The sequence below is a fragment of the Rissa tridactyla genome, chromosome 2 (assembly GCF_028500815.1).
Source record: "Rissa tridactyla isolate bRisTri1 chromosome 2, bRisTri1.patW.cur.20221130, whole genome shotgun sequence".
Classification (NCBI taxonomy): Eukaryota; Metazoa; Chordata; class Aves; order Charadriiformes; family Laridae; genus Rissa; species Rissa tridactyla.
The window spans coordinates 101,572,654-101,600,303 of NC_071467.1; the positions used below are offsets into that span (position 1 = coordinate 101,572,654).

The following is a 27,650-nucleotide window of genomic DNA, read 5'->3' on the forward strand; positions in this document are numbered from 1 at the left end:
CCCCACAGCCCCCCCCGGGCACCCCGCAGCCCGACCCCCGCCCGGGCAGCCTCCCCCAGGGCCAGCAGCAGCACGGCCCTGCCCCGCCGCCTCCCACCGGCACCGGGCTCCAGCCCCGCCGCTGCCGCTGCCCGCACCCCCGTGGCCGGCAGCGCTCCCCGCCCGCCTCCGGCTGCCGCTGAGGAGCGGCTGTGGCCGCGGCTAATGAAGGAGCGGGCGGGGCCGCCGCTCCCGAGCGCCCGGGGGCAGCCCCGTGCCCGCAGCCCCGGCCCCCCGCGGCTCCCCGCATCCTGCACCCCCGGCCCGCACAGCATCGCCCCCCCTCGGCACTCTGCCAGCAGCCACGGCTCCCCGCAGCCCGGCACCCTGCGCCCACGGGCCCCGCGGCACCTCTGCACCAGCTCCCTCTCCCCAAAGCCCCCCGCAGCCGCCCCCCCGTCGCGTTGAAAGGACCGTAGTTTCCATATTTCTCCGTCAGGGTCCCAGGACTTTCCCTGATTTACTGTCAGAGTCCCAGCAAAGGACTTTGGCTGAGTCACATTCACAAATAATCGAAATTAGTCGAGCAAAATTAATGACAGTCCCGATATTTGTCTGTCAGAGTCCCACCAAAGGACGTTCACTGAATCAGATTCAAAACCAATCGAAATCAGTTATTTTATTGAGAGCGACAGTTACAGATTCGGGATTGTCCTTGATAAATTCACTGACTACAATAGCGCTAATTCATTAAGGTTAATATTGCTAGCAAAAGTAACGATAGTACCTTAGACTTCATTCCTGTCTTAAGCAGCTCTTTCTTTGTCTCATCAAGACCTGGCAGTGTTTCAGGAAAGCATCCTCTGTCGGTGGCCGGTTTGACTGCACGGCAGCTCCGGGGCTGTGCCAGACGCTCACCTGGGGCTGCCCGGGAAAGTCCCAGGAGGTGACAGCCCATCTTTTCTATTCCCACTGCTGCTCCCCTCCATCCCTGGCAGAGGGAACACATCCCCACGTCTCAGGCCACTTTCTGCACAAGCTGCTACCACTTTCCTCTTAAGAATGGGAGTTTTCCCTCTCCCCAGCCCCACGGCACTGGGGGTGACGCGCACAAGGACGCTTGGAGTCTCCCTGTAGGGCTGCCCACATTTTCTGCATTTCCTCTCCAGTAAAACGGGTCCCCTTCTGTCTCTCTCATATCAGGGGACACTAAACCCAGGAATCAGCGCTCCGCAATTGGTTTTGCCACAGCTGTTTCATCCGCATGTTTCCAAGGCCAGGCCTGCAGCCTGAGAACACATCCAAGGTGACAAGGACACTCTCAAAGTTACACCATTGGAGCACCTGAGGAGAGGAAATTTGCCAATTTTCAGAGAATCATAGAATGGTTTGGGTTTAGAAGGGACCTTAAAGATCATCCAGTTCCAGCCCCCCTGCCCTGGGCAGGGACACCTCCCACTAGACCAGGCTGCTCAAAGCCCCGTCCAACCAGGTCTTGATCACTTCCAGGGATGGGGCATCCACAGCCTCCCTGGGCAACCTGTTCCAGTGCCTCACCACCCTCACCGCAAAGAATTTCTTCCCAATAGCCAATCTAAATCTACCCTCCTTCAGTTTGAAACCGTTACCCCTCGTCCTATCACTACATTCCCTGATGAAGAGTCCCTCCCCTTCCTTCCTGTAGGCCCCCGTTAGGTACTGGAAGGCTGCTCTAAGGTCTCCCCGGAGCCTTCTCTTCTCCAGGCTGAACAGCCCCAACTCTCTCAGCCTGTCCTCATAGCAGAGGTGTTCCAGCCCTCAGACCATCTTTGTGGCCCTCCGCTGGACCCATTCCAACAGGTCCGTGTCCTTCTTGTGCTGAGGACTCCAGAGGTGGACACAGTACTCCAGCTGGGGCCTCACCAGAGCGGAGCAGAGGGGCACAATCCCCTCCCTCGCCCTGCTGGCCACGCTGCTTTTGATGCAGCCCAGGATGCGGTTGGCTTTCTGGGCTGGAGTGCACGTTGCCGGCTCATGGTGAGCTTCTCGTCAACCAGCTCCCCCAAGGCCTTCTGCTCAGGGCTCTCTCAATCCATTCTCTGCCCAGCCTGTGTTTGTGCTTAGTCTGAGAAGAAAAAGTTTGCTGGTAATTCACCATTCACCTGCTAAAATGTTTTGTGTCAAGCCCCGCACTAATGAAAGAACTACGCAGCTTGCCGTTAAAATTAATGCGAGTCCAAAAGCTGGGGGTGGGCGATTGGTTCTCTCCTATCTAGGCAAGATTAACCAACACGTTGTGGCTGGGATTTGGCATGGAAAGGAAAGGGCACAGCTGACCAAACGAACGTACTAAACGTAGTAGAATTTTGTAAGGGTGGCTGAACAGCAGCGACACTGACGGTGCTTAGAGGACGCTTTCAGAGGTGGAGATTTCTGAGCTCCAGCTTTTCCAGGGTATTAGAGAGAATGGAATCGGTACCGTTGGCTGGTCAGGTTGAAGGCTTCATTGCGCATTCAGGGTGTACGTGTGCAGCAGGGCAAAAAGCATGCAGGCAAACTTGTGTGGATTTCTCCAAGGTGATGTGGAGGAGGGCCCCTGGGGAGGGAGAGCGTTGTTTTGGGCTCTGGAGCAGGAGGAGAAGAAGGGACATAGCACTGTCCGTTCCTTCGTGGGCACTCTCCCCGACGTGTCCATTCTGGCCCTTCTCTCCTTGATGTGGCGCCAGCTCACATCGTCTCCTCTCTGAATCCCCGGCAGGCCATTGCAGAAGGGCAGCGGCTGTCCTGGCTCTCAGAGAAGAGACTCCTGTCGCAGCGGCTGGAACGTCTGCAGCGAGCGGTTGCAAGGCTGGAGCAGGAGAAGACGGAGCTGAAGCAATACAGTGCTGAGGAGCTCAGGAGGACTCCTGAGGAGGTAAAACAGGCTTTCGCTGCCTCTGCACAGCCTCAGGGCCTCTGGAAGACAAGGCGTTTCCACAGCCAGCACCTTGGAGCCCTCGGCTGGTTTCCTTCCCTCTCCCACTGTCCCCTGTGGCCACACACTTTTGTCTTTTCTCTCTCTTCTGGCAGCCCGTTGCCTTCGCAAATGCACATTCACTGCGGTACCACCCTCCTTGCCCCAGTGTCCCCATACACACACGTTGGACACTCTTGGGTCAGGAACTCTTTCCTCCTGCTCGCTCTTTTCCATTGGCTACTTCGAGTGCCTTTTGGCTTTTTGGCCCCAGCGTCCTCTGGTGCGATTCACAGTCTCTGAGCAGCCATCTCCTTGCCGTGATGTCCAGAGGTCCTTTTGCGCCTTGTTTGGTGGCAGGTTTCTGTGACCCTTTCTGCTAGCCAACGTGCAGGTGGAACGTGAACGGAGGAGACTGGGAGATATTGCAGAGGTCGGGCGCTGCCAGATGCGGGCGGATTTTCTCTCTCCGAGGCTGAGCAGCACAAGATGCCGGCTTTTCGGCAGGTGAGAACGGGACCTTGGTGGGAGAGGCTCTGGCCAGATGGCAGAACGATGGCAGCAGCCCCCCAGTATAGACCTGTGTGTTGTACGTGCGAATGGTGTGCCAGAGAGAAACTCAAATTGTCTATAATCTGAGCTGAGGCCAGGGTGACGCCGGGAACCCGTGACTTCCATTCCCCGAGGACCGAGTGTTTGTCGGCACTGGCGTTAGAGGGTGCGTCTTCCCCGACAGCTGGTACCGTGGAGCTACAGCTGGTCCTACCAGTGTGGGCTTGTCTGAGCTCGGCCTTTGGCCCCGTTCGGGTGTTTCTTCTGCAGACACAGCTAGCGCAAGAACAGGCAGGACTATATTGAGCGCTGTGCGCAGACCGGGCAGGAACTTCAAGACCTTCGCCAAGAGCTGTCTGGCTTCTCAGCAGCTGCCGTCTGGGAGCCCAAAGCTGCTGCTCCGGCGGCAGAGCCTCGGGAGCTGCGCTGAACCTTCTTGTCCTGCCGAGGAGCAGCTGCAGCATCGCGGGGTTCCCGTCCTGTGCCCTTCCCTGCACTGTGTCTGTTTTCCTGTGGGCAGTTGGGGGTGCATTTGTTCTGTGTTGGTTTTGAAGCATCTCCTAGTGATAGCGGGTTTTTACGTTTTTGTAACAAAACCCATTTTGTACTATTTCTGAAGGAAAAAGAGAGTCGGGTTTTTACCATTTCATAATAAAAGCTATTTTGTACTATTTCTGAAGGAGAAAGAGGGTGGCTGGTACATTCACGGGTTGGGAAAAGATCAGAGTAGGGATGGCAAAAGAATATGGTTAAAAAGTTACAGAAGCGCTTTGTATAGAACTGTCATAGAACTTTGATGGAACTTTAGCTGAACTCCTGAAATTAAACCTTAATTGGGCTAAATAGGGGGATCTCCCAAAATGTTCCGAGCACGGACTTGAATGCACAGGGATGATGAGGGACGGTAAGGGAGCTGTAGCTCACCCCTCGGCTCTATCCTGTCACTATAAACCTGGGACTGTCCACGGCGTGTGGTGTGCTGGCTGCTGTTAAACGCCCGGCACCCGATTCTGCAGAACTGAAATCAAGACAACTCTCCTGACTGAGTGCGTTGATTGGTTTTTGCGCAGCGGGTGAAGAACCCTGATTTAGGGACATCTCCTCCCGCCCTGGTTTTTCCCATTCCCGGCTTGCGGCTCCCTTTGGGTGAGCCCTGGCACCGGCTGCTCGACCCTGCTCACCTGCACCATTCTGGGCCTCCACAATAGAGCTGCCTCCCCGCTGCGGAGCGAGGAGACCCAAAGGACATGTGGCAGAGCGGTCCCCAGGGGGAGACGCCACCGTCCGTCCCCGGAGCAGCCAGAAGAAGGGTTTCGTGCAGGGCTGCTTGGTCTGAGGAGAAAGAGCCCTGGAGACAAGATCTCAACACAAACACTGCCAGAACCCAGGCTCAACAGGGCTGGACCAGCCCCTCCGATAGCCCGGCCGCAAAGCTTCCCAAACGAGACAAAAGCTGGGTCTTCGCCTGACCCAGGCTGTAGGAGGGAGGAAGAAGAGGGAAAGCGTTGCAGGGAAGATGCCCAGACAGACGCAGACGGGGGAGTAAACTGTTTATTGCAACACAAGCGGGTAAGGTCTGTCTCTGCTGCCCAGGGGCTCTACACCTCTCTTGCCGCACACCTCCTCAGGACATCGTCCACAAGCCTTCCCACGAACGCCCTCCTTTCTGACGCGGGCGGCTGGGGCTCGCCTGCGACAGGCTTTACACGCAGTGATCTGCGCCGGGCTCCTGTCTGGGCAGGGGGCTTGGGACCCGCTGGAGGGACGGGCTGGCGGGACCACTGCGGGCCCATGGAGGAGAGGGCGTCCTTAGCGGGACAGCACTGCTTCGGATCTCGTGGTGTGTCTGGTTTTGTGACACCCCTCCCGGAACTCGGTTCGGGGGACAGTGCAGGCCCACGTTGACAGATCCGCTGCAATACAGAGTCGACTGTGCGACGTGACCTGGTCCTTACACTCAAAGGGCTGTCTAAGGACGTGTCAGAGTCAGCGTCGCTACTGACCCTCCTGGGCAGCTTGGCACCTTCCTGTCCCCGCTCATGCTGGGGGAAGGTGTGGCCTTCCTCCAGATCTGATCCCGCTCTGCTGCATCGCCCTGATATCAGGGAGATCCTGGAGCTCTTGGGTGGAGGTGGGCAAGCTGGGCTTCGAGCCTGCAGCAGCGGCTGGGCCAGGCGAGAAGTGTTGATGGCCCCCGGCGGTTTGGGGGCATCCTTCAACTTGGTCAGGTGTTGCCGAAGCCTTTCCTGAGAAGGAGACACCAGGTTGTGGCTCGCTGTTGCCTGGACAAGCGCTCGCACCCCTGCGTGCCGAGGCTTCACGCGGGCGCAGGCCAGGGCTCTGCTTCAGCCGTGCCACGAGGGCAGAAGAGAAAGGCTTCCCTCGGGACTCTGCGTGGCTGCCCATGCCCACCCCAGCACCTCGCGCCGGCTCAGCTCCGAGCCCGGTAGTCCTTTCCCCGCCACACCGCCCGGCCCCCCCAGCACAGCCCTCGCCTCTGCTGCACCGACCGCCTCCCCAGCACGCAGCAAGTGAAGCCCCAGCCCTCGGCACCGTGCCGCTGACCGGTGCCCACCAACGCTCGGCTTTGCCTACCTCTTCTGGCCTGGACACTTGCTGGGCGCGCAGCTTGAGCGTGGTCAGGTACTGCCTGTACTCGTTGAACTCCTTCAGAGTGCAGACCACCTCTGGAGAGAGGAGGGGAGAAACCCCCAGGAACAGTCAAGCCAGCAGACTGCCTTCCCCGAAAGAGCCCCAGCCCAGCCAAGGGGAGCTGCTCCTCTGCAGGAGGGGGATCCCTGCTCCCAGGGAACCGCTTCTATCAGCCCGATGACGTCCAAACCTACTCTGCCCTCACTGGTGACCAGGCCCTGTCTCTGCAGCCTCTGCAAGTTGTCTTTGCGCTTGTGATACTCCTGCAGATACGGGTCGTGCAGGCTGTTGTACTCCGTGCGCAGCAGGCGACAGTAGGGATCTCCCAGGTCATAAAAGCCTGAGGGCCGTTGAAGCTGTAAGAACAATGTTCCAGAGCGTGAAAGGGGCAGGAGAGAGCAGCAGGGACGAACGCCCTCCCGAGCTCCTCACGCACACAGGGTGGCATTGCCAAACCCGTGAGGTGTAGCCTAATTCCTGGCTTACTTCCCACCGCGAGGAAACATCTCCCTACTTCGGAGAATCTCCAGTGCTCTTCTCCACCCAGCTCTGGGCAGCTCTGCTATGGGCAGCTCTCCTTTCTCTCGGCACCACGGCGCCAGGAGCTTCCCTCGACTCCCCAGCCCCATCCGATTGAAGGGCTGCAGCCCCCGCCGTAGCGCAAGTGGCCACAAGGACTTCTCCGAACGATGGGGACCCCATAAAAGGGGAGAGCTTTTCTACCCTTTCCTGCTGCCTTTACCTTTTCCCCCAGCTTTGCTCGGCACTTTGCCTACTCGCTACCCTGAGCCAACATTTCATCAAATGTTGATGAAATGCTGTCCTTTGTGGGAACTTTGCTCATTATAACGTACCAAAACACACCTCCATCCCAGAGGCTACCCGCCTCCAAGGTGCGACCACTCCTCCTTGAGTACACCAATCATAATAAAAGTATTCATGACTCAGGTCACTCAAACTCCACTTTGAACATGAAAAATAGTATAAAAATAGCCCGAGAGAGGGGGGATATCAGGGAAGTCACCATCGTGAACAAGGCGAGGAGGACTCCATCACCGACTTCCGGGATCAGTCGACGGGCTGAGCCTTCCTTCCCCCCCACAGGGACGCCTTTGGTAAGACTTGGACTATACCGAGTGCTTCCTCGGGAAACTTAGAAATCTCTCTAGAGAATCTCTCTCCTACAGTTGTAGCCAGGCTGTACTGTTTATAACTTTGTCGCGCGTTTTGTATATTGAACAACACCTTTCTTTGCACGTGCTTTGCAGACAGTGTGTTTCTCACCGGCAATCCTAAGAACCTATAGATGTGTTGTTTAAATAAACTGCACTGTTTAAGCAGCTAGTCGTTCCGGTTTCTCACTGAACGCGACCAAAGACTCGAGAGTGTCCGTGCTAGTTCATGAGCACGACTAGGCTGAAGGTGCAGTCCACTATTAGTGTTTCCAAATCATAACAGTTTAATACATATTAAACGCGACTGGACTGCTAGTGGCGAATTGGGCATCACTCAGAACTTAAACCTGGCCGCACCTAGCCTCCCACCTCGGTGAGGAGTGTTAGAACACAAGGGGGTCTATTTTCTGCCAAAACTCCTTTGCCCCTTTCACGCAACACTCCCATATCAAAGGAGCCAACCCGCTGCAAGCTGCTCTGTCGCACCTACAGAGGATACAGAGCTAAACCAGCTTTCAGCTACCTTTTTGCCCAAGCAATTCAGTTTTAGACTTTTGGCTTCAGCAGTCCCCGGTCTGGCCCCTCTTTCAGCCTCCTCCAGGGACCCAAGAGTGGCCGCCGATGCGCTGAGGGTGAGGATGCTCATCAAGGCTGGCAGCCGGGAAAGCGGAGCAGGGAAGTATTGCTATCTGTCATCGAATTTAAAGTTAACCATGGCTCTGTAGTTAATCAAGTTTTATGTACTGGCTCCATAGTGTGGTGGTGCAGCTCCCCACCCCCGCCATCCTTCAGGCCACTCGGTACTTGGCGTGATCTCCCTCCCAGCCTGGGCCGCAGAACGTGACACAACGGTGTAACATGAAAGAGAAGGTAGAGAGCCACAGAGCAGAGCACAGTAGTGTGCCCAGTCCCCACGGCTCCTACTGTTTGAAGATGATAACCTCAATGGATCGCTCCTGACACCGTATGGATTGTGGCCACAGCGCGGGGAGTACCAGGACCCTCAAGACCTACCAAGCTCTGGGGGTGCGTAACCATCGTCCGAGTCGGGCCGGAGTGGAAAAGTACCTGACAAAAGTCAATTGTCTCGGATCCTGTAGGTAGCGATTCTAGTAAAGACCCTTTGAGCTCTTCTGGATCGCAGCGGGCTGTGGCCAGTAACCGCCCTGAGTTGAGGTACCTCTCAGGCTGACACCTCGAGGCCGGGGCAGGAGAAGACCCTTCTCAAGCCTCAACTGTCGCCCGTTGAGGAACGTCGAGGCATCGTGAGTATTTACCCTAAATCTGAGAAAGGGAAATTTTAGCTATAGGCTAGTCTCTCTCTCTCTCACCCACCTCTCCACCTGTATGCAGTGAGATACACATTAGCTGTATGGATGGGGATGCTCTTCTGTCCACCCATGCGTGTGCAGGACCTAAAAGCGGCACCTTTTGGCTCGCTGGCATTGCCTGCTATTAAGAAATTCCCGACGACAGACCTGTACGTGTGTGTGCTTAGATATTATTCAATTATTTTGTTTGCTCACTTTGTGAATCCCTAAGTCAGTTAATGGTTAAATGCTGCTAAAATTCAACCTCTCAATCTACCTTACATCATTAATAACTTTTGCTAAATCATAACCGTGTCAAGTATTTTCATCCGCGACACAATAGTTAAGGATGATTGCAGGTAGTTGCTAAGGAGAGGATCAAAGGGAATTGTTTGAAGGAACATCTGTAGCCTAATTATTTGGTCTACCTGGGACACTAAGACCTTAACTGAACATCTAATCAAGATGTTTCTCCCAACAATGCCAATTTGGCAGTGAATACCCAAGTCCAGCCGTCCTTGACTGAACCGTCTTCATGATAATACTAAAAAACACAGCCGCAGGACAAGAAGCCCCTTGCCCAGGTGAAGACCCTTCCTCCAGGCAGGAGCAGTGATTGAAGATATGAGGCTGGTGTGTAAATTCCTGAGCAGCCCTTGTAACTGGGAGTGTACTGCCTTGTGACTTTGGTGTCTAAATACATGGAGGAAACCGGCATGGGCTGTGCTTGATGTGTGGGGATCCACCAAGCACCGGGGCCTGAATAAAATGCAGAGTCTGCATCAGTGGACAAGGGAAGAGCTACGGATATCACCTATTTGGACCCCTGCAAGGCCTTTGACACGGTTCCCCACAACACCCTTCTCTCTAAGTTGGATAGATACGCATTTGATGGGCGGACTGTTCAGTGGGTAAGGAACTGGCTGGGTGGTCGCATCCAGAGGGTGGTGGTCAATGGCTCGATGTCCAGATGGAGAGGAGTGACAAGCGGTGTCCCTCAGGGATCCGTACTGGGACCAGTGCTGTTTAATATCTTCATCAATGATTTAGACAGTGGGATCAAGTGCACCCTCAGCAAGTTTGCAGGTGACACCAAGCTGAATGGTGCGGTTGACATGCCAGAGGGACGGGTTGTCATCCAGAGGGACCTGGACAAGCCAGAGAGGTGGGCCTGAGCGAACCTCATGAAACTCAAGAAGGCCGAGTGCAAGGTCCTGCACTTGGGTCGGGACAATCCTCCTTATCAATACAGGCTGGGGGTTGATGTGATAGAGCAGCCCTGCGGAAAAGGACTTGGGGGTGCTGGTTGATGAAAAGCTGAACATGAGCCAACGATGTGCACTTGCAGCCCAGAAGGCCAATCCCATCCTGGGCTGCATCAAAAGAAGCGTGGCCAGCAGGTTGAGAGAGGTGATTCTCCCCCTCTACTCTGCTCTCGTGAGACCCCACCTGGAGTACTGCCATTTAACCACAAAATTTAACACACAAAATGAGCGTTTAATTTCTACTCGGGGCTTTCATCAGGAAGTGAAAATCTAATCATGGATTTTCAAAGCATCTTATCAACACTGGGGATCCCTCCTGCAACAGAGAACATGAGGTTGGCTGAGCCCAGCCTAAACAGAATCCAGCAGCCACGCAGTGCTGGGAAAGGTCTTGCGCATCCCCATGCACTTCTCCTGGTCGATGAAGAGCGAGTTGGCTTTGACGGCCAGGTCATGCTGCAAGACCGACTTGGCATGAGCCAACATTTGCAGGGTGTCCTCGGTGTCTCTCAGCTGCTGCTGAAGGCTCTGGACCGTCTCGTCGATTTTGTGGACCTCATTGACAAGGCTGGAAAACAGCAAGGAACCCTCGTTAACGGTCCCGTCACGAGGGTGGTTTCGAGCCTGGCCCTGCTGAAGGGCGCCTTGGGCACAGGATTTCCCCCTTCAGCGTGCTCAGACTAACTCGGACCCCCTGTTTCTGGCAGATGCATGGGAAAGCTGAGGGCAGAGCTCCTCCAGACCTCAGCGGGGAGGCATGGCTAAGTCTGCGCGAAGGCTTTGGCAACGCGCAGGCACGTCTCCCAGAGCAGCTCGTGCCACCGAGAAGAGGGATGAGCAGCTGTGGTGTCCTGTTCCCCTTTGGTTTTGCAGGTTTGTTGGGTCCCCCTCCTGGATTTCCCTGTGCAGGGGTCCTGCCCACACCCACGGATGCACACAGAGCGAAACAGGACAGCTGGGAGAGGCAAAAATTGAATGGGAAACAAGTGGAGGATGGAGAAAACAACGGTGTGCGAGATGCTAAACAGGCTCTGGGGCTGGGTTTCACTTGCTTCTAAAAGGCTCCATCTGGAGTCTTGCCCAGCAGGCTCCCCGGAGGAGGTGTGAAGTTTGGGGTGCCTCACAGGGGATGCTGCTGGGCACTCAGGGCAGCCTGCTCCTCCACAGCCCCTCGGGGTGCAATCCCACAGAGCTCACAATGTCCTTGAAAGGGTTTGTCCCCAGGGGAGGTGAGGACAGCCCTTACTCCTTCTCCAGAGGGTGCACCCTTCCTGGAGGTTCCCCAAAAGGAAGGACCTAAGTGCTCTCAGCGCAAGCCTTTTGGAGAGTAAAGGCTTATCCTAAAAAACTGAGCACATCCAACTGCTGGGAAGCAGGCAGGAGAGAAGATGAGGTTTACCCAAGTGGGAAAAACCCAGCCCCTCACGGGGTGGCATCAGGCCATGGTGTACAGCCATGGTGTACAGCCTCCTTTGTGGGTGCAGAGCTCTGCCAGCACCCAAAGGCTGGGAAACCTGCTCATTCCTTTTGATTAGAGCAGAGCCCTTCTGGAAGGACTATTTAGGAAAAACATCCCATGACTAGTTTTGTCATCCAGTGATGTTCCTGAGTGCTACTACCCGGGACTCCTCAAGGACCCTACCGGCCCCGTGCTCCTGCCTTACCGGAGCTGGGCAGTGTCCCGGCACAGCTCCATGTTTGGTCTCCGTGTGCGCTCTTCCAGCCGGGTCTGAGCCACTTTGAACGGAGGTCCTTGGTCCCTCATGGCTTTTTGGATGGCTTCCATGTTCATCTCCATTTGGAAGATTTCCCGCAGCGTCTGCCGCAAAAAAGAAACACACGGATGAATGAAAAAATACCTTCTCAAGTGACAACATAATTTCCTTTTTCTCCTGTCCGTCTGCAGAAAAAACAAGCCTGTCTTTGCTGGTGCTGTCACGTCAGAGGAGGTGTTGGAGCAGTGATGGACACAGTGAGTTACCAGCTTCCCAAAGCTACTGCTTGCAGAAACTGATCATCCATCAATAGCAACTCAGAGAGGGAAGGTTTTTCAGGCATGAAAAATTTTCATTTTTCACTGAAGGACGTGGCACCAGCCCGCAACACTGCCAGCCCAGTCTCCGTTCAGTGAATCAATACGGTGTGGAGCACTTTTCAGGAGGCTTTCCATGAGACCCACTGGTCCGAGCCAGGTGCCCGTCACTGCTCTCCACTTCCTCTGCTTGGCAGAGCAAGCACACGGATACCCGTGCAGCAACCACAGAGCACTGAGAGTGAAAGCACGTCCTTGGGGGAGAAGCAAGCCTGCGAACCCCCCGGCAGGCAGCCCAGCAGAGGCCCAGCAAAGACTCTCTGCAGGGCAGCCAGCGCTTCTGAAGTAACTCCCAGGAGATGCAACCAGCGGTGGCCTTTTCTGCTGGAAATCCCTGTGCTGCCAGGCTGTCAGTTAGGATGCGCTAGCAAAAGACAGGATCCCTTGAGATGAAATCACAGTGCCAGCTCCTCCTGCTCCAAGAAGAAAGTCCCCAGGACTTGGAGTTTCTAACAGAAAATGACACTATAACCAGCTTCCTGCGGCCACCGTTCCTCTCCTTGGGCCAGGTCTGCGTGGAGGGTCCTGCTTCGGAGGTGTCCCTGGGAAGTGACAGTGTCACACCCAAAGGGAGGGGTTCAGGCTACCTTGGCCAGGTGGGTCTGAATCTTGCTCTTGGCGTCCGCTGTCTCGGCGATGCGGCTGGTGAAGGCGACGTTCACCCTGTTGAACTGGCACCGCATCTCGTTGGCCGTCACCTCCAGCAGGTTCCTGGTGTTGTCCCGCAGCTTGGCAGAGGCCGCCCGTTCGCTCTGGGAGCGGAGGATGTTGCCGTCTGTGAACTTGGCCCAGGACTCCGGCACCGAGATCCTGGGAGGAAGGAGAGGCCCCTGGTAAGCCCGTGCTGCTGAAGCTGGACGTGGGCAGGCAAGGACCCTGCCAGGGAGCAGCGTGGGTCAAATGTAGCTTTAATCTGTGCTTTTATTTTGACCATAGGTCGTGTTTTAGCCCCAGCCGGCAGCTAGGACCATGCAGCCACTCGTGCAGTTCTCCCCCTTTCCTCCAGAAACCCAAGGAGAAGAAGGAGAATAGGAGGGGAAAGGGAAGGGAAGGGAAAACTTGTGTGTGGAGATAAAAGACAGTTAAATAGAAGAACAATAACAGAAAGGAAAAGAACAGCAACAATAGAATAAGAATGAGAATAATAATGATGATGATAATAATAATAATAATAGAGCAGAGAGAAATGGCCTCTCTGAAGCCGGTGTCTCCAGGCAGGACGGACCTGCCTTTACAGTGGGCTGGGGACCAGCAGCTCCCTGCCAGGGAAAGGCACCGCACATCCCCGGGACAGCTTGCTGCTTGCGTGCCACCCAGTGTGCACTCACGTGGCATCGACCCGCTCCACCCCTCGGTAGTAGCTGATGCCGTGGGAGGTGTTCCTCAGGTGGTGGCACTTGTCATCGATGCGGTGGGCCGCCTGCTTGTTGGCCAGGTCTCTCTCCAGCTCGTGCTGGGCCGCCCTGTTGGACCTTCAACATGCAAACAACAGCCATCGGTGGGGATGTACGGGTGGAACGGCTTCCTCCCCGTTCCACTTCCCCGCAGCTCCCGCCCGGGCAGCTCTGTCCTCCCATGAGCATCACCGCCCGCTTCCCATGGAGCCTGCGTGGGTTTTACAGCTGCGGGATGTGGGTAGAGGTCGGGGTCTGCTGGGGGTTCACATCCCAACTGCAAAGGCCCATCGGCCCTACGGCATGAGATAAGGAGCTTCTCCTTACGCGAGCTGGGCTTTTGCCTTATCCAGGTACTGCTGCATCCTCTCCTGGCATGATCTGATGACATCCACTTCCTGGGCAAAGGCAAAACATGTAATGATGTCATCTCTTTTATTAGACCAACTAAGAGAGCTGCTGCGTGGGGGAACACCGTTCCCTGGCCCAGCAGGTTTTGGGGGTTGGAAGGGTTGAGCACCTCGCCAGCAGTAAGGAGCCAGGTAGGGAACAAGGCTGCAAAGCCTCCTCGGGGCAGTTTACGTAAAAATAGCTTTCACACATGATCTGAGATGCCAAGCTTACTGTGAAGAGCTGTTTCTCCACGTCATCATGGACGAGGTCGATGCCCATCCTCTTCTCCCGCTGAAGCAAGCACTCCTGAGCGGCCTGTTGGGGACATGCCATGACTGTTGGCTGCAGGGGCAGGGTTCTCTAGAGGGACGGGCCCCATCTCAAGATGGGAAGAAAATGGAAGAAAAAAGTGCCCCGGGCAGCTGGTTTAGCTGACAATGAGCAGCCGAGCTGCAACATCAGCGTTAAAGCAACGTGAGGGAGCACACGTGTCCCTGGTGCAACCACAGCTGAATGCAGGGCCCTGTGTCAGCCTTCATGCTGACCTCGCCAGAGCCTTGTAGCAAGACCTGAGCTTGTGTCTCCCAAACCAGGATTTTGGATGTGCCGCTTATAAAAATATTTGGTTCTGGTGGGCTCAGAATGTGCTGATAGGAGATGCAGCAGATGGCAAGGGATTTGTTGATCACTAACTAATGGTCTCTTCCTAAAAGCTTTCTAGATGTTACGGAGCTGCAGTGAAACTTAACTGGACGTCTGAGTGGCTGCAGATGTTTCAGCAGTGGGCTACAGCTTGCAGGCCACTGCACAGGGTGCTTACCTGGAGAGGGGCCTCCGTCTCGGCCAAGGCTCTCTCCAGCCTTTTCTTCAAGTCTGTGAGGGCGTTGGTCTCCCCGATCATCTCACCCAGCTCACGGCAGAGCTCCGATTTCCAAAATCCAATATCATGGACACGAACTCCCAGGCTTTTGGTGCTTTCTCCTTGTGTTTTCTCTGTCTGCTGATATTTATCCTGAATCATGCGGGAGGTATCAACTCTCAGACGCTCCGCGTTGTGCTGGCAAGTTTCTGACTCTGTGTAGTTGGTCAGGTTGGACCTGTGCCAGTCCTCAGGGGTGTACCGGGTGATGAAGGTTGTTCTGTTGGCAATGACAGGAAGCTTCTTGCTGGCGGTCATCCCCTGGGAACTTTTGGAAAAGGGAGCCAAAGTTGGGTTGATGGCAGCTGGTTTGTAGTAGGTGCTGGGCATCCAGGGGAGGCCGGAGCTCTGAGGCAGCGGGTAGTAAGGAAAACGGGCCTTATAGCTTGAAGCCATGGCACTGATGGCAGGCAGAAACTTGCTAGGTGTTGATCGTGGATGGGCGTACGTTGCCGTTAAGGGAGATCGACCAGGCTGCATTCTTGAACACTGCTCTTCAGGTACGTGTCCTGCACAGAGGAGCAGAGAGAAGACAACCGCACTCAGTAAGCTCCTGCACTTGCCTTCCTTCTTACAGCAACACGTGCAACTTGGAACACAAACAGCGATGCACACAGCACCTACACATTGCCTGCACAGGCCTAAAAGTCTTGAAAGCAAATCCCTTCTGACAGCATCCCAAGCATTTGTATCTAGAGAAAGATCTGACTTTGTTGCTCATATCTCGCATCAGGTCTTGAAATGGGGAAAAAACCAAATCATGGCTGCTCAAGAGAGTGACAGATATTGTGCCCTCATTTTCCTTCAGTCTGTCAGTCCCGTGAAACTGTAGCTGCTGATTCTCTGCTGTTCATCTGCTTCTTTTGGCTGGGTTTGGTATCTGCTGATCTTCTAGTACTCCACATGTCATTTTCTCTTTCAAAGTGCCATTACCAGCCCCGAGAGCTGCGCCCCTTTGGACACACAGCTGCTACCAGCCCAGCGCGATTTGTGGGTGAGGGACTCCATCCTCATCCCCTCCATATTCACTTGCATTAAATGCTCAAGTGAGCAGTCTGCAGGTGAGCAGGGCTTTGCAGGACTATATCCAAATTTGAACACACACCCCCCCCCCCCCCCCCCCCCACACACACACCCCGTCCCCTCCCCCGGAATCTATTTCAGCCTCAAAAGAACAGCCATCTCTGTCTTGCAAAAGAAGAAAAATGTCCATGGCTCACCTGATGTAAAATCACTGCGCTTGGAAAGGAGATATCCCACCAAGTCCTTTCAGAGGGCTTTGTAAACACCAGCCTTGCAGTAGCCCTAGGAGGAATGGCCACACGTGAAGATTTTGATACCAAGAACTGTGGGTGCTATTGCTCTTTTCAGATTGAGGTTATCAGTCAGTTGTTATCAGAAACACGATGCAGAGGGCCACCAACTGCACCTAACACACCGAATGTGAGGACAAACACTCAGGAGGGTAAGTTATGCTCGGTGGGAAGCTCTTGTAAGGTTGCAAGTGTCACCCACGGGCAGGAATAAGTCCCTGTGGCTGCCGTAGCCAGCTGGACGTGCCCTTCCCCTAACACCATCCCATCCCCACTGCCCCCAGCCTGGCTCAGAGCCCCAGTGAAAGATTAGGACATAAGATCCCTGGATGGGAGTGGGGTAGGACATAAAACTTGTGCTCAATCCTATTCGTAACAGCACGAAAGCCACTCCATTCCTTTAAAAATGGCATGTTTGCAGGGAATAAAGCTGCCCATAACGGTTTGATGCATTCAGAAGAACACTGTCTCCAAATGCAGCTACTAAATAAATGAACAGCGAATGCAGGAGAATAACGGGTCCTTTAGTTAGGGCAAATCCCAGGAAAATCAGGATGAGTCAGAGGGCACAAGTGCACAGCCTGCAGCTGGGAAATCACTGAACTTTGAGGACTCCAGTTACAAGCCTTGCCCAGTTTTGGCCATGCTGGCATGGGCTGCCCCGGGGCCTGACTTGAGAGCAGCAGCAGAGCCGCGGGCACCGAGTCTCGCCCCAGGATCCAGCCTGGCCGAAGAGGCTGTGGGACAGGCAGCGGGAAACTCTCACCCTCCAAAGAAAGCTAAAAAGCTTTCACAATCACGACCCTGCGAGCCAGTTTGGCAGAACTGAGGGAGAAATGTCTGTGCTCAGGCCCAACAAAGACCACTGTGAGTGCCAGTTCCCTTTTGTTTAGGAAAGAGAGGAAAACCCCTTGGGAATGGACCACAGTCACCTTTCCCTGCATTTCCAGCTGAAGTAAAAGCCCCTGCATCCCCCTGGGGATAAGCCATCCCAGGGTGACACTTTCTGCCACCCCTGAACACAGACACACGATGGGAGCCCCCGACCACCTACTTTGGGTACGTCTGGGCAACAGAAGAGGTACTGGGGAGCATTAGGAGAAATGCTTGCTTTTTCAGCCCTCCCCTCCCAGCCAAAGTACATACTCACCCTGAGCCTCCAGAGGCTTGCGGGTGCCCAGGGCGGCTGCTACTCACTGTGGTGCTCTCGGGTTCGGTGGCAGCACTGCCAGACACGGCAGCATCCCCAGTGCCGTCCGTGACACAGAACCAGGGCAGCGTTGCCAGGGGCACAGGGTGCTCAGTGACCTCACGCATCCTACTGCCTGCCCTGGACAACCTATTGGCCCTCACTGTGCAACTCAGTGCACACTCTGGGCAACCTAGTGCCCTTCCTGGGCAACTTGATCCCACCCTGGACAACCCCCGGTGCCATCAGTGGGCAACCCAGTACAGCCCTCGGGCATCCGCTCTGGCTAGCCTAAGGGGGTTTCTCTCCAATTTGGGAAAACACCCACCAGGTCTGCTGTGAGCACCTCTGTGGCCCACCGTATCCAGAGGAAATGTTTGCATTTGCTTCACCTTACCACGTTAGATTAACTGTGAGCCCTGTGGATGGCTCATCAAATACTCAGCGCATACATCTGTCTTCTCACTGCCTTTCTCAGCTTCCTCTCCTTTTCCCAGCTCCTGCGCTCTGTGCACACGCTCACATGGAGCTGGCCTCCATGAGAAAGCCATGCCTCTGCTGCCAAACATCTGCCTTTAAAGGGAACTCCAACTCTTTCGTGTAGACACACGATTGATTTCACTTTAAAAGACATGTCTTCCTTTAGCCAGGTGAAGAATCAACTTCATCAAACCGAAACGAAAAGTTCAGCACACACGTTGCTTTTCTATAGCTAAACCAGAGAAAATAATTGCAATTAAAGCAAGCCGACCTCTGCCCCTCCGCAGGACACGCACACCCCCTCGGACCAGCCCTGCTCTCTGCTCCTTGCACGCTCCCAGCTCCATCTACGCCCGCTCTCGCTCCCTGCCCGGAGCCAACCGTGTTGAGGTGAATCACTGCATGACCAGGGACACCACTAATTGTTGCAGCAACCACACCCTTTTTGAAGTAGTTGCTAAATCCAGCAATAATCGTTAGATAATATTGTAAATGGCCCACGGGTGCTCTGCAGAGCACACAGAGCAGGACTTCCAGGGCAAGCACCCATGAGCACCCCGATGCAGAGAGACAGCAGGGGACACCAAAATGGATGAAGCTTTGGTCCCACCAGAGCATCCGGAGCAGCTTTTCAGGTGAAGGACTCATGACGTACCTAAAAGCTACAAAGTCGAGGAGAACTGGCCTGAGTAAAACAGGCAAATTCACACGCTCAGTGACCCTCAAGCAAGAAGTTATCAACTGCACACAGTAGTAAGTGGTCCCCAAATCCCTCGTGCTCTGGGTACCACACCAAAGTAAGTAGGCTATTTCCATCATCTCCACTTCTTCAAGTAATTAAACTGGGTTCCCTAATTGTGACTACAACTCCAAGCACCGCAAATTTACTAAAACTACAAAACTGCCATTCCTGGTTGTGCTGGGGCATATGCAGTTCTGACGGACACCTGAGAAAACAGTTTGTCCCAAAGCCTCCAGAATTTTAGCTCAGAATCCGAAAAGGAAAACCAGGGTGAAACCGTGAGGCTGATGTTAAGCAGGGGGGCCAATTTCCCACACGTCACCCAGGTTTGCCTCGTTGACTAAACTGCAATTTCAGGAGATACATTCAGATACCCGAGTACAAAAATATCCTGCCAAAAGCTGTCCATCTTTCTGTCGCAGCTCTACATTCTGGCTGGCTGTTAATCCAGCATTCCTCTGGATCATAAGCTGCCCGTCTGAAAATACCCAGATCCAGATCTTTTACAGCAGCCGTCATGAGTCTACACGGACCCACAACATTGCCCAGTCGCAGCAGTTTTACGCCGCTTTTGAATATTCCTCTCTCTCCTGTCAACACCGTACCTGCCCAAAAGGGATCCAGTGTCTAGTCAATAGCGGAATCATTTCCAAAAGTCACAGGAATTGATGGAGCATTAAAAGAAAATTAAGCTGTGTGTGGTGCATCCCGTGCTGTCACGCCGAAGGACAAGGATGCTCACAGGCAGCGCAGGCTCCCGTCTGTCCCAGGGCTACTTGAAGGCTTCAAAGAGGCTACAAGACCTGATCTACAGCAGGCTGCATCTGGCCAGGAAACACAGGAGACTTTCCCGGGTTTTCCTGGGCTTCCTGCATTCTGGTGAAAATGATGAGTTGTCCATAAAGCATGGAGGGCCAAGGAATCTGGAGGTGAGGCCTGGGCTGCTTTGAGCTCTGCACATGGCCAGTGGAAAAAGATGGTTATGGCCACGACTGAGCCCCCGGCTGCCAGAGCAGAGGCTGGGACTGGCTGGAGGAGGGCGGGGGGGTTGGGCACCAAAATTGGAGGAGAGGGAGAAGGAGAGGAGGCTGAGCAGACTGTCAAGGAGAAAGAGCCAGCTTTGGAGATGGGCAGCCCCGGGAGATCATCTGGGGCTCTCCCTTCCTCTGCCAAGAGCCTCCCAAAGAGCTTGTGTCCTTTTCCCAAGCTTGGAGAAGCTCCAGTGTTTGTGCCGGCTCCTCCACAGCCCCGTGCAGCACCTGGAAGCGCCACCATCCCACTGGTTGGACTTCTAGAACACCAAGTCTGCTGGCAGGCACCTCTCTCTCATGTTCCACCTGATTTATATCCTTGGAATACTGTGGTCCACTTAGACCACTCCAGATGGAGTCCGCGGTGCCTGCTAATGAAAATGAAAAAGCGGGGTAGAAGAGGAGGGTTTCTTCGCCTGCAAGTGGCAAATATGTCCAGGCTGTTGCAGCAAAAGGCCTTTTCTGACTGTATCCTGAGCAGCCTTCAGAAAAAGGTTAATTCTGGCATGTTTTGGGGAGAGGAATGGTGCTCAGACTAACAGGCAAGAGGAGGAAAGCCGCTGGGGTCTCTGCACGCTGAACCCTCCCCAAGGTGTGCTCCAAAAGGCACCGACGGGCCATTTTGGTTTGGGGTTTGAGCCAGCGACAGCTGGGATTGTCACCTGCGTCCCCAACAGTGATGTGCCAGCCTCTCACTTTTCCCCGAAATCCCACGGCTTCTCCCTGACCTTTGCCTCACGCAACTACAGCCCAAGGCACAATCGCTTTGCATCAGTCCTGGGAGATGGAGGGGGGTGAAGCGCAGTCAGGGAATTGTTACCTGAAATAAAAGCTCTCGAAACCAAAAGTAGTTTAGAGAGGAGATAGTGCTTTATTCGACGTCGGGTGCCAGGGGGAAAACCCACAAATCTAGCACACCTTACCGGGGATATGCACCCATTATTTATACACAAAATAGTCTCATAATTCCGCCTGCCTAATACATAAGCCACCTAGGCTTACATAGCCATCTTTTTCCACATGTGTGTTAAACTGTGCTGCTTCAGCTAAACACTTCTGCGCAAGCGTGAGCTTCTCGGTGGTCGTTTGGGTAAGGAGACCCTTCCTCACATTATCCTTTTGAGGTATTGAGTCGTCTCAGGACAGTAAACGTCTACTGTAAGTTTGCCAACTTCTTGAGGATGCTAAGGATGTTCCTTGAAGTAGCCACGGCTCTGTCCTAACGGGTACAGGAGTACATACGTGATGCATAAAAGAGCCTTGAAGTGATTAACGACTTCTTGTTATCCCATCCTGGGTGACGAGCTACTTCTGTTTGTCTCCTCATTATCACTGTCTGTAACATCAGCTCAGCGAGCAACTGTTTTCTCACACAGTCAGAAGGTCAGGAATGAGCTATTTTCTCACACAGTCAGAAGGTGGGTAAGAAACAAGCAACATTTTAGTGAGCATACTGTTCTGAACAAAGCAGAGGCCTGTCTGCGGCCACAGGCGGAGGCTCGGGAGGGGCGGCGCGGCCTGTGCAGCCCCCGCCCGGGCAGCACCTTCCCCGCCCGAAGGCCTGTGAGGGCGGCGGCCCCCGGGCAGGCCGCTGCCGAGCCCGGCCCTCGCCTGCTCTCCGCCAGGCCCAGAGCGCTGCCCAGCGAGCCCTCCTCCTTCTCCGCAGGCCTCGGGCTGCCGGGCGGGCTTGCGGGGCCACCAGCCGGCTGGGGCGGCCGTCGGGGCTGCAGCCCCCGCTGCCCTTGCCGCGCCAGCGGCCGCTGCCGGGGACCGGCGCTGCTCAGGGGCAGCTCGTCGGCGGCTTCCCGCCCCTGTCAGCCACCGCCGGGGAGCGCCGGCCCCCCCCGGCTCTCGGCCGCCCCTCGGGGGAGCCCAGCCGCCCGCCGGCCGGGCCCTCGGCAGGCACGGACCGCCCGAGGGTGCCGGGGGAGCGGACACCCCCTCAGGCAGCCGGCGGCCACGGGCAGAGGCGGGGGAAGGCGCCGGCCCTGGGCTGCGGGGCCGAAGGGGGAACGCGGCCCCCGGGCACCCCCCGCCCGGCCCGGCCCGGCCCGGAGCCGGCGACAGCGGCGTCCTCTGGGGCAGCTGGTGCGGGAGCGTCGGGGCCGGGGCGGGAGCGGCTTTTCTCCGGAGGCAGCGCGGCTCCGCTGGGCCTGCTGCTGCGGTGGGTGACAGCCTCTGCTTTGCCGGGGTTTTGCCTTCTCCCCCGCTCCTTTCTCCTCCCTTGCTGCAGGCGGCACGGTTTGGATTGCTGCAGGCATTGCCCGGCGCCAGCTCGCCTTGTGCCGGTAAGTTATTCCCAAACAGCCCTTAATGCGAGGGGGAAATGGTACTTGAGAGGTAGCTCCTCTGGGGGTGGAGGATGGGAGGGTGTTTGGGTCCATTTGTCAAAGAACTTGTAGCTTTCACGTCAAGGCAAAGACAAATGACTGAGGAAACAAAGCCCGTTCTCAGGTAGACATCTCTTGAGCACATAAAACTGAAAAAAGTGCCCCAGCTCTGTGCTTTTGCCTGCTTTTGTTAGCACGGATTATTTTCCCTTGAGCAAGCAATTCTTAGATAGATAAACATATTCTGTTGCTGTTGGAGAAGATCTGTCAAAGTCTGTTCCTGTCTTGTTCTGTTGACAGCAATATTTCTGGGCATGTTTCTGTGGCTTGTTCTGAGAAGTTTCCTTTCTGTTCCTTCTCTCATTAGAAACAGGAGCAAATAGCCCTTTGTACATCTTTCTCAGATGCTAATTGTCTGTTTGTTTTCTCCAAGTAGTTTTATGTACTTCATTGACATCTGCGAAGGTCTTCCTAAAGTCCACTGTTGTGAGTGAGATGTGAATTGGAGCCTAGGGAAATAGGCTTAGAGAAAAAAGTTGTCACTTCTTGAGTTAGTGTTAGGATGTGCTCTGAATTGGGAATTCCGTGGGTGATCTTATGAGAGCAAGGACGACAAATGTACTCCCTGAGACATTCTTCGATTAGTGTATGGCACAGCAGGCATCCACAAGTCCATTGAATTTTTTCTGCTGCTATTGTACGTGTTCTATGTAGAAACATAAGTTAGCAATTTGCAGGGCTTCCTGCAGACTAACTTTGGCTAGATCTAAACTCAAGAGAGCAGAAATAATTTTAAAATTGTTTTTTAAATTTTTTTCTCTTGTTTTTTTTTTTTTTTTTTTTCCTTTCCTGGGCTTTTAATTGGGTTTTATGCCCTGCTGGGGCAGGGAAGGATGTGAGGAGGGACGAGGAGTTTTGGGACTGGTTGTTGGAGCAGTTTGGAGAGTGCAGCTTGTTGTTTGTGTGCAGTGTCTTAGGGCAAAGTGAGGCTTGTCAAAGGGGCAGGTGTGTGTGTGTTTTTCCAAGAGCCTTGCTGTGCCCAAGTGAAACTGGGAGGATTCCCTGTGCAGGCTGCTCTGCCCCGACTGCCTGTCTCCCTGGGCTCCATTCCGTCCATCCCTCTAGATGTTAGAAAGCAAGCCAGCTTCCATCCCATTTTACTTTTTCCTTGAAATCCAAGAGAAAAAAGGTGGGTAATGTATGTGTAACCATATGTTACAGATATGTATGTGTAACCATGCATGGATACAAATTGCCCTTGAGTACCTTTGAGGTGACAGCGATTCTACTTCCTTGCCCTTGTGAAATGAGGAAAGTTTTTTCGGCTTTGTCCGAGTGTGCTTGGGTCACAGTTTCACCAACTAAGGATGGCGACAAGCTTGTGATTGGTGCGGGAGGAAGTTCTTGTTTCTTGATTGCTCTGCTCTATGGAAAACTTGTTTTGCAATCCTTCACATGGTGGAAACATTAAACATGCTGGAAAAACCTGGGAGGTGGAAATGTATGTATGCACTTGATCCGAATAGGCTGATCATTTCTGACTGTGCCTAAGGATTGAGTTTGTCGATGAACAAAGCGAGAGGCTTGCTGTGATTGTTGCTCTGCATGTCTTTCTTGCTACTTGTGCTCACAAACCCAGGAGAGCAGATTTTGTCTCCGAGGACTGAAGTTTAGAATTGCAGCTGCTTCTGTTTCTTCAGACAGTAGTTGCAGAGGAGTTCCTGTGCTCTTGTGCCGTAAGAAAATGCTGCTGTGGCTTTCCTGTTCCTCTCTCTTGAAAGGTTGTCCATGAGGAGTGGAATAGAGAGGAGTGTTTTTTGAAAGTCATCTAGAAGGGAACCAGAGCAAGAGGAGCAGTGTGGTGTGGTGTGGTGGAGCTGAGTGCTATAGTCATATATGTTTAGCATGATCTCTAAAATCTTCATTAGCATATACGGGAGTGTCAACTCTAATATGCATTTCACAGGTAACGAGGCAAAGGTCAATTACCAGACACGGCAGCCTCTCAAGGAAACAAAGAGCTACACAAGGTCTCTGTTATCTTGATTTTACTGTCTCTGCTGACGAAAAGCAGGGCTGTCCTGGCTCCCCAAGACTACCCCGTCATTTATGTATCCTGTGATGGCCAGACAAGCCTTCACTCCCCTGGGCTGCACAAGAGAGAGCAAAGCCAGTCTTAATTGCTCTTTGAGCACAGAGGCTTCACCTCCTTATCCAAATTCCACAGTTGACTCACTCCATTTACCACCGCATATCCATTACACCTCTTTCCTTCTATCACTCTTGGAGAACCCTCTACGAACAAATGAAGACCCCCAGATAGGGGTTCTTCCCTTAAGTCAGGTTGTATCTTAGTCTGGTACTCAATTTACATCTAAGCATTCCTGTGTAAGTTCTTCATCCTTTGCCACTCTCTCTGTCTATATATATATATATTTTTATTTTTTTTTTCACAAAAAGCTCACTGGGTTAAGGCAAGGGCTGGTAGTTAAAATCAAATCATCCTTTTCAATTAAAATTCCTTCATAGTTCAGTATTCTTGAATTGGTTAGCCGTTTTCCCGTGGTTTGGGCTAAAATGGTTTTTACTTGGTGAGGGGTGCTAACTTCTATCATTCCCCCGGCCACCCTCGGGAGACCAGATCTAAGAGTTTAGATAAATAGGCCACTGGCTGCTGCTTATCCCCCCCCACTCTTGAGTTCCTAACGCAGCCCCTTTTGTCTACAGTTAACAAATAGTTGAAAAGATTTCTCCAAAGAAGATAAGGCTGAAATTCGAGCTCTGAGTAGGCTCTGTTTTAAATCTTACACAAAATCCTCCTCTTCTGTCTAAACCAATACATTTGGTTCTTCAGCTAACAGTTTGGAATATAGTCCTTTAGTCTTTGGAGCATACTCCTCTATCCACAGTCTACAGTACCCAGTCAGCCCCAAAAATTTTCTCAGTTCCCTCTTGGTCTTTGGCAGAGGTAAGTCTACTATTCCTTTGATCCTCTCAGGATTTATAGGATTTATTTTTTTTCGACTCCCTTCACTGACTAGATGTCCCAAGTACTTCACTTCTGTTCCCACGTATTGCAATTTTTTTTTTTTTTTTTGAGACCCTCAAACCTTACTGTCCCAAAAAGTTCAGTAACTCATTTGTGGCTTCTTTTACCCTGCCTTCTTCCTCCTCAGATACCAGTAATCATCCACATACTGAAGCAGGGCTATTCCCAATGGAGGGCTGGATTGTTCAAGCACTTCTTCTAACACTTGCCAAACAGATTAGGGGATTCTGTAAATCCCACAATGATAACACCCTACCGGTGAACCTCGAGCTGCTGGTAGGAGTGGTCGGGGCAGTCCTCGTCCCCTGTTATTCACCTCTCTTCCTCGCCCCCAAGTAACAGTCTAAGGGGTCCCACTTCGGGGATTTAATTTCTTTGTCGATTGAAACATCACCGACAGTCTGGGTTGGGAACATATAAAATGGATTTGGGCGTCCCCGAATCCTGAATCTATTCATCTTGACCCAGCAAAAAGCATATTCACCTTCTTCTACTTCCTTATTATTCCTTATTATTCACATACATGTTTAAAGTCTGACAGACCCAGTCTTCATCAGATCCAAATTTGGGCCAAAATACACTAGGAGGTCTTATGGGTTCTTTGGTCCAAACAAATTCAAATGCAAATGCAAACATGTCCCCCCTGGGAACCTCTGGGATCCTCTAAGGCAGACACAGGACCCCTAGGACACCCCTGAGACCCTTCCCAGAATGTCCACGGCTCCCCCGGCCGCCCCCGGCCCCTCCAGGATGCGGTCCGAACAAAACAAGTCATTTTCTTTTTATCTTTATCCCTTGTACAAGAAGAATCATTCCGAAACCTCAACATTCTCCCCTAAAGGACTGTCTGGGGGAATGTTCCCGGGGTCTTTCTTAGTATCCCCTTTTTCATCCCTAGGCCTAGAATCCTTATTTCCCATTCTGAACAGAGACTTTTCTTACACCCCTTCCTTTCGCTTCGTCCTTCTCCGGCTGCGCCCCTCGCGGGACTACAGAACTGCGGATGCGGACTCCACACTCGCTTCGTACCGCAGTACGTCTCAGTCACTCACACACAAGTCTCTTAGAACGTCCCGACCACCAAGGCAATACTTTAACGGTCCGATTTTTCTTACCTTGGTCCGTGCACGGAGTTGCCTGGTCGTACTCTCTGTGCCTACTGCACCTATCCCTTTTCCCCCTGTGGTTCACAGAGTCTGCCGTCCAACTGGGTCTCGAGATCTTAGTCGATTCCTCCCGGAATCCCTGCCGACGATCCACGAGACCGTTGAAATCAACAGGATGCGTCTTCCCGTCCTTTGGCAACAGGGACTCCCAAGAAGATGACTTCGGATCCCGGACGAGCCCCCAGATTGTGAGAAAGAAGTTCTGCTCCGAATGAAATAGGCTCAGGCAGAATCCTCTGTGAAGCACATTTTTATTCACGTTCTTGCAAGAGCGGGTGACCTAGCAAGCAGGCACCCTTCCAGTTCTTGAAACACACCTTTTTATTCCCTAATCCCGGCTGAATTTTTCCCTCCCTTGTTTCCCATTGGTTGGGTACTCCAGGGTTCACAGTCTGTCCGAGGCGCCTAAAATTCTTCCTGCATGTCCTGTCTCTGTTTACTTCTCTTTATGCTACACCTAAAGGGATTCTCTGACTAGTTTATTTCTTTCCTTTTTGGTAAAAGATTGCTCAATGTCATTAGAGCTGGTTAAATGTTTGACTGCCCTTCTAGACACTAGTCCAGGAGGAATCAGTTTGTCCTGTTGTCTGTGTGATAAGAGATGTTCTACGAGCCTTTGCTGGAGCCTCTTTGTCTTAGTCATTCCCTTATCATGTCACCTCTGATGGAAACGGCTTTTCTCCTCTGCAAAAGCAATACCTGCCTTTCTTACACGTCCACCCCTCTAGATGTTAGAAAGCAAGCCAGCTTCCATCCCATTTTACTTTTTCCTTGAAATCCAAGAGAAAAAAGGTGGGTAATGTATGTGTAACCATATGTTACAGATATGTATGTGTAACCATGCATGGATACAAATTGCCCTTGAGTACCTTTGAGGTGACAGCGATTCTACTTCCTTGCCCTTGTGAAATGAGGAAAGTTTTTTCGGCTTTGTCCGAGTGTGCTTGGGTCACAGTTTCACCAACTAAGGATGGCGACAAGCTTGTGATTGGTGTGGGAGGAAGTTCTTGTTTCTTGATTGCTCTGCTCTATGGAAAACTTGTTTTGCAATCCTTCACATGGTGGAAACATTAAACACGCTGGGAAAACCTGGGAGGTGGAAATGTATGTTTGGCTGAAATCTCTTCCTGGAGGCACGTGTTCATGTGCATGTAGCGTTTTTAAGGTGAAAGTGCCAGGGAAATGCTGCTTTTCAAAGGTCTTTGTGTGATGGGAAGTGGCAGTCCCTGTGCAGGTTAAGCTGCCCCGTGCTCCCTTTGGAACTCCCTGTCCTAATCTCTCTCCCTCTCAGCACCATTACCGATGGTTCTATTTGCTCAGTTTGTGTGCGTCTGGAGGAGAAATGTTTCCTTTTTGAGGCCAGGCCCACGATCCGAAGAGGCTGATCATTTCTGACTGTGCCTAAGGATTGAGTTTGTCGATGAACAAAGCGAGAGGCTTGCTGTGATTGTTGCTCTGCATGTCTTTCTTGCTATTCGTGCTCACAAACCCAGGAGAGCAGATTTTGTCTCCGAGGACTGAAGTTTAGAATTGCAGCTGCTTCTGTTTCTTCAGACAGTAGTTGCAGAGGAGTTCCTGTGCTCTTGTGCCGTAAGAAAATGCTGCTGTGGCTTTCCTGTTCCTCTCTCTTGAAAGGTTGTCCATGAGGAGTGGAATAGAGAGGAGTGGTTTTTGAAAGTCATCTAGA

At 53.1% G+C, this 27,650-nt stretch overlaps 1 protein-coding gene across 1 annotated transcript in view; it reads right to left on the minus strand.

Moving 5' to 3' along the window:
* Positions 1-10,216: 10,216 nt before the first annotated feature.
* Positions 10,217-27,650, minus strand: part of LOC128906121 (tektin-3-like) — a 59,187-nt gene continuing 41,753 nt past the window's right edge. Inside the window, exons 2-9 of the mRNA XM_054192984.1 lie at positions 15,884-15,968; positions 14,565-15,172; positions 13,976-14,059; positions 13,679-13,749; positions 13,286-13,429; positions 12,545-12,767; positions 11,530-11,684; positions 10,217-10,433 (exon numbers count right to left, since the gene is read on the minus strand). Coding sequence (XP_054048959.1) covers positions 10,217-10,433; positions 11,530-11,684; positions 12,545-12,767; positions 13,286-13,429; positions 13,679-13,749; positions 13,976-14,059; positions 14,565-15,143 — 1,473 coding nt within the window. The 5' untranslated portion in view covers positions 15,144-15,172; positions 15,884-15,968. The remainder of the gene's footprint in view (positions 10,434-11,529; positions 11,685-12,544; positions 12,768-13,285; positions 13,430-13,678; positions 13,750-13,975; positions 14,060-14,564; positions 15,173-15,883; positions 15,969-27,650) is intronic.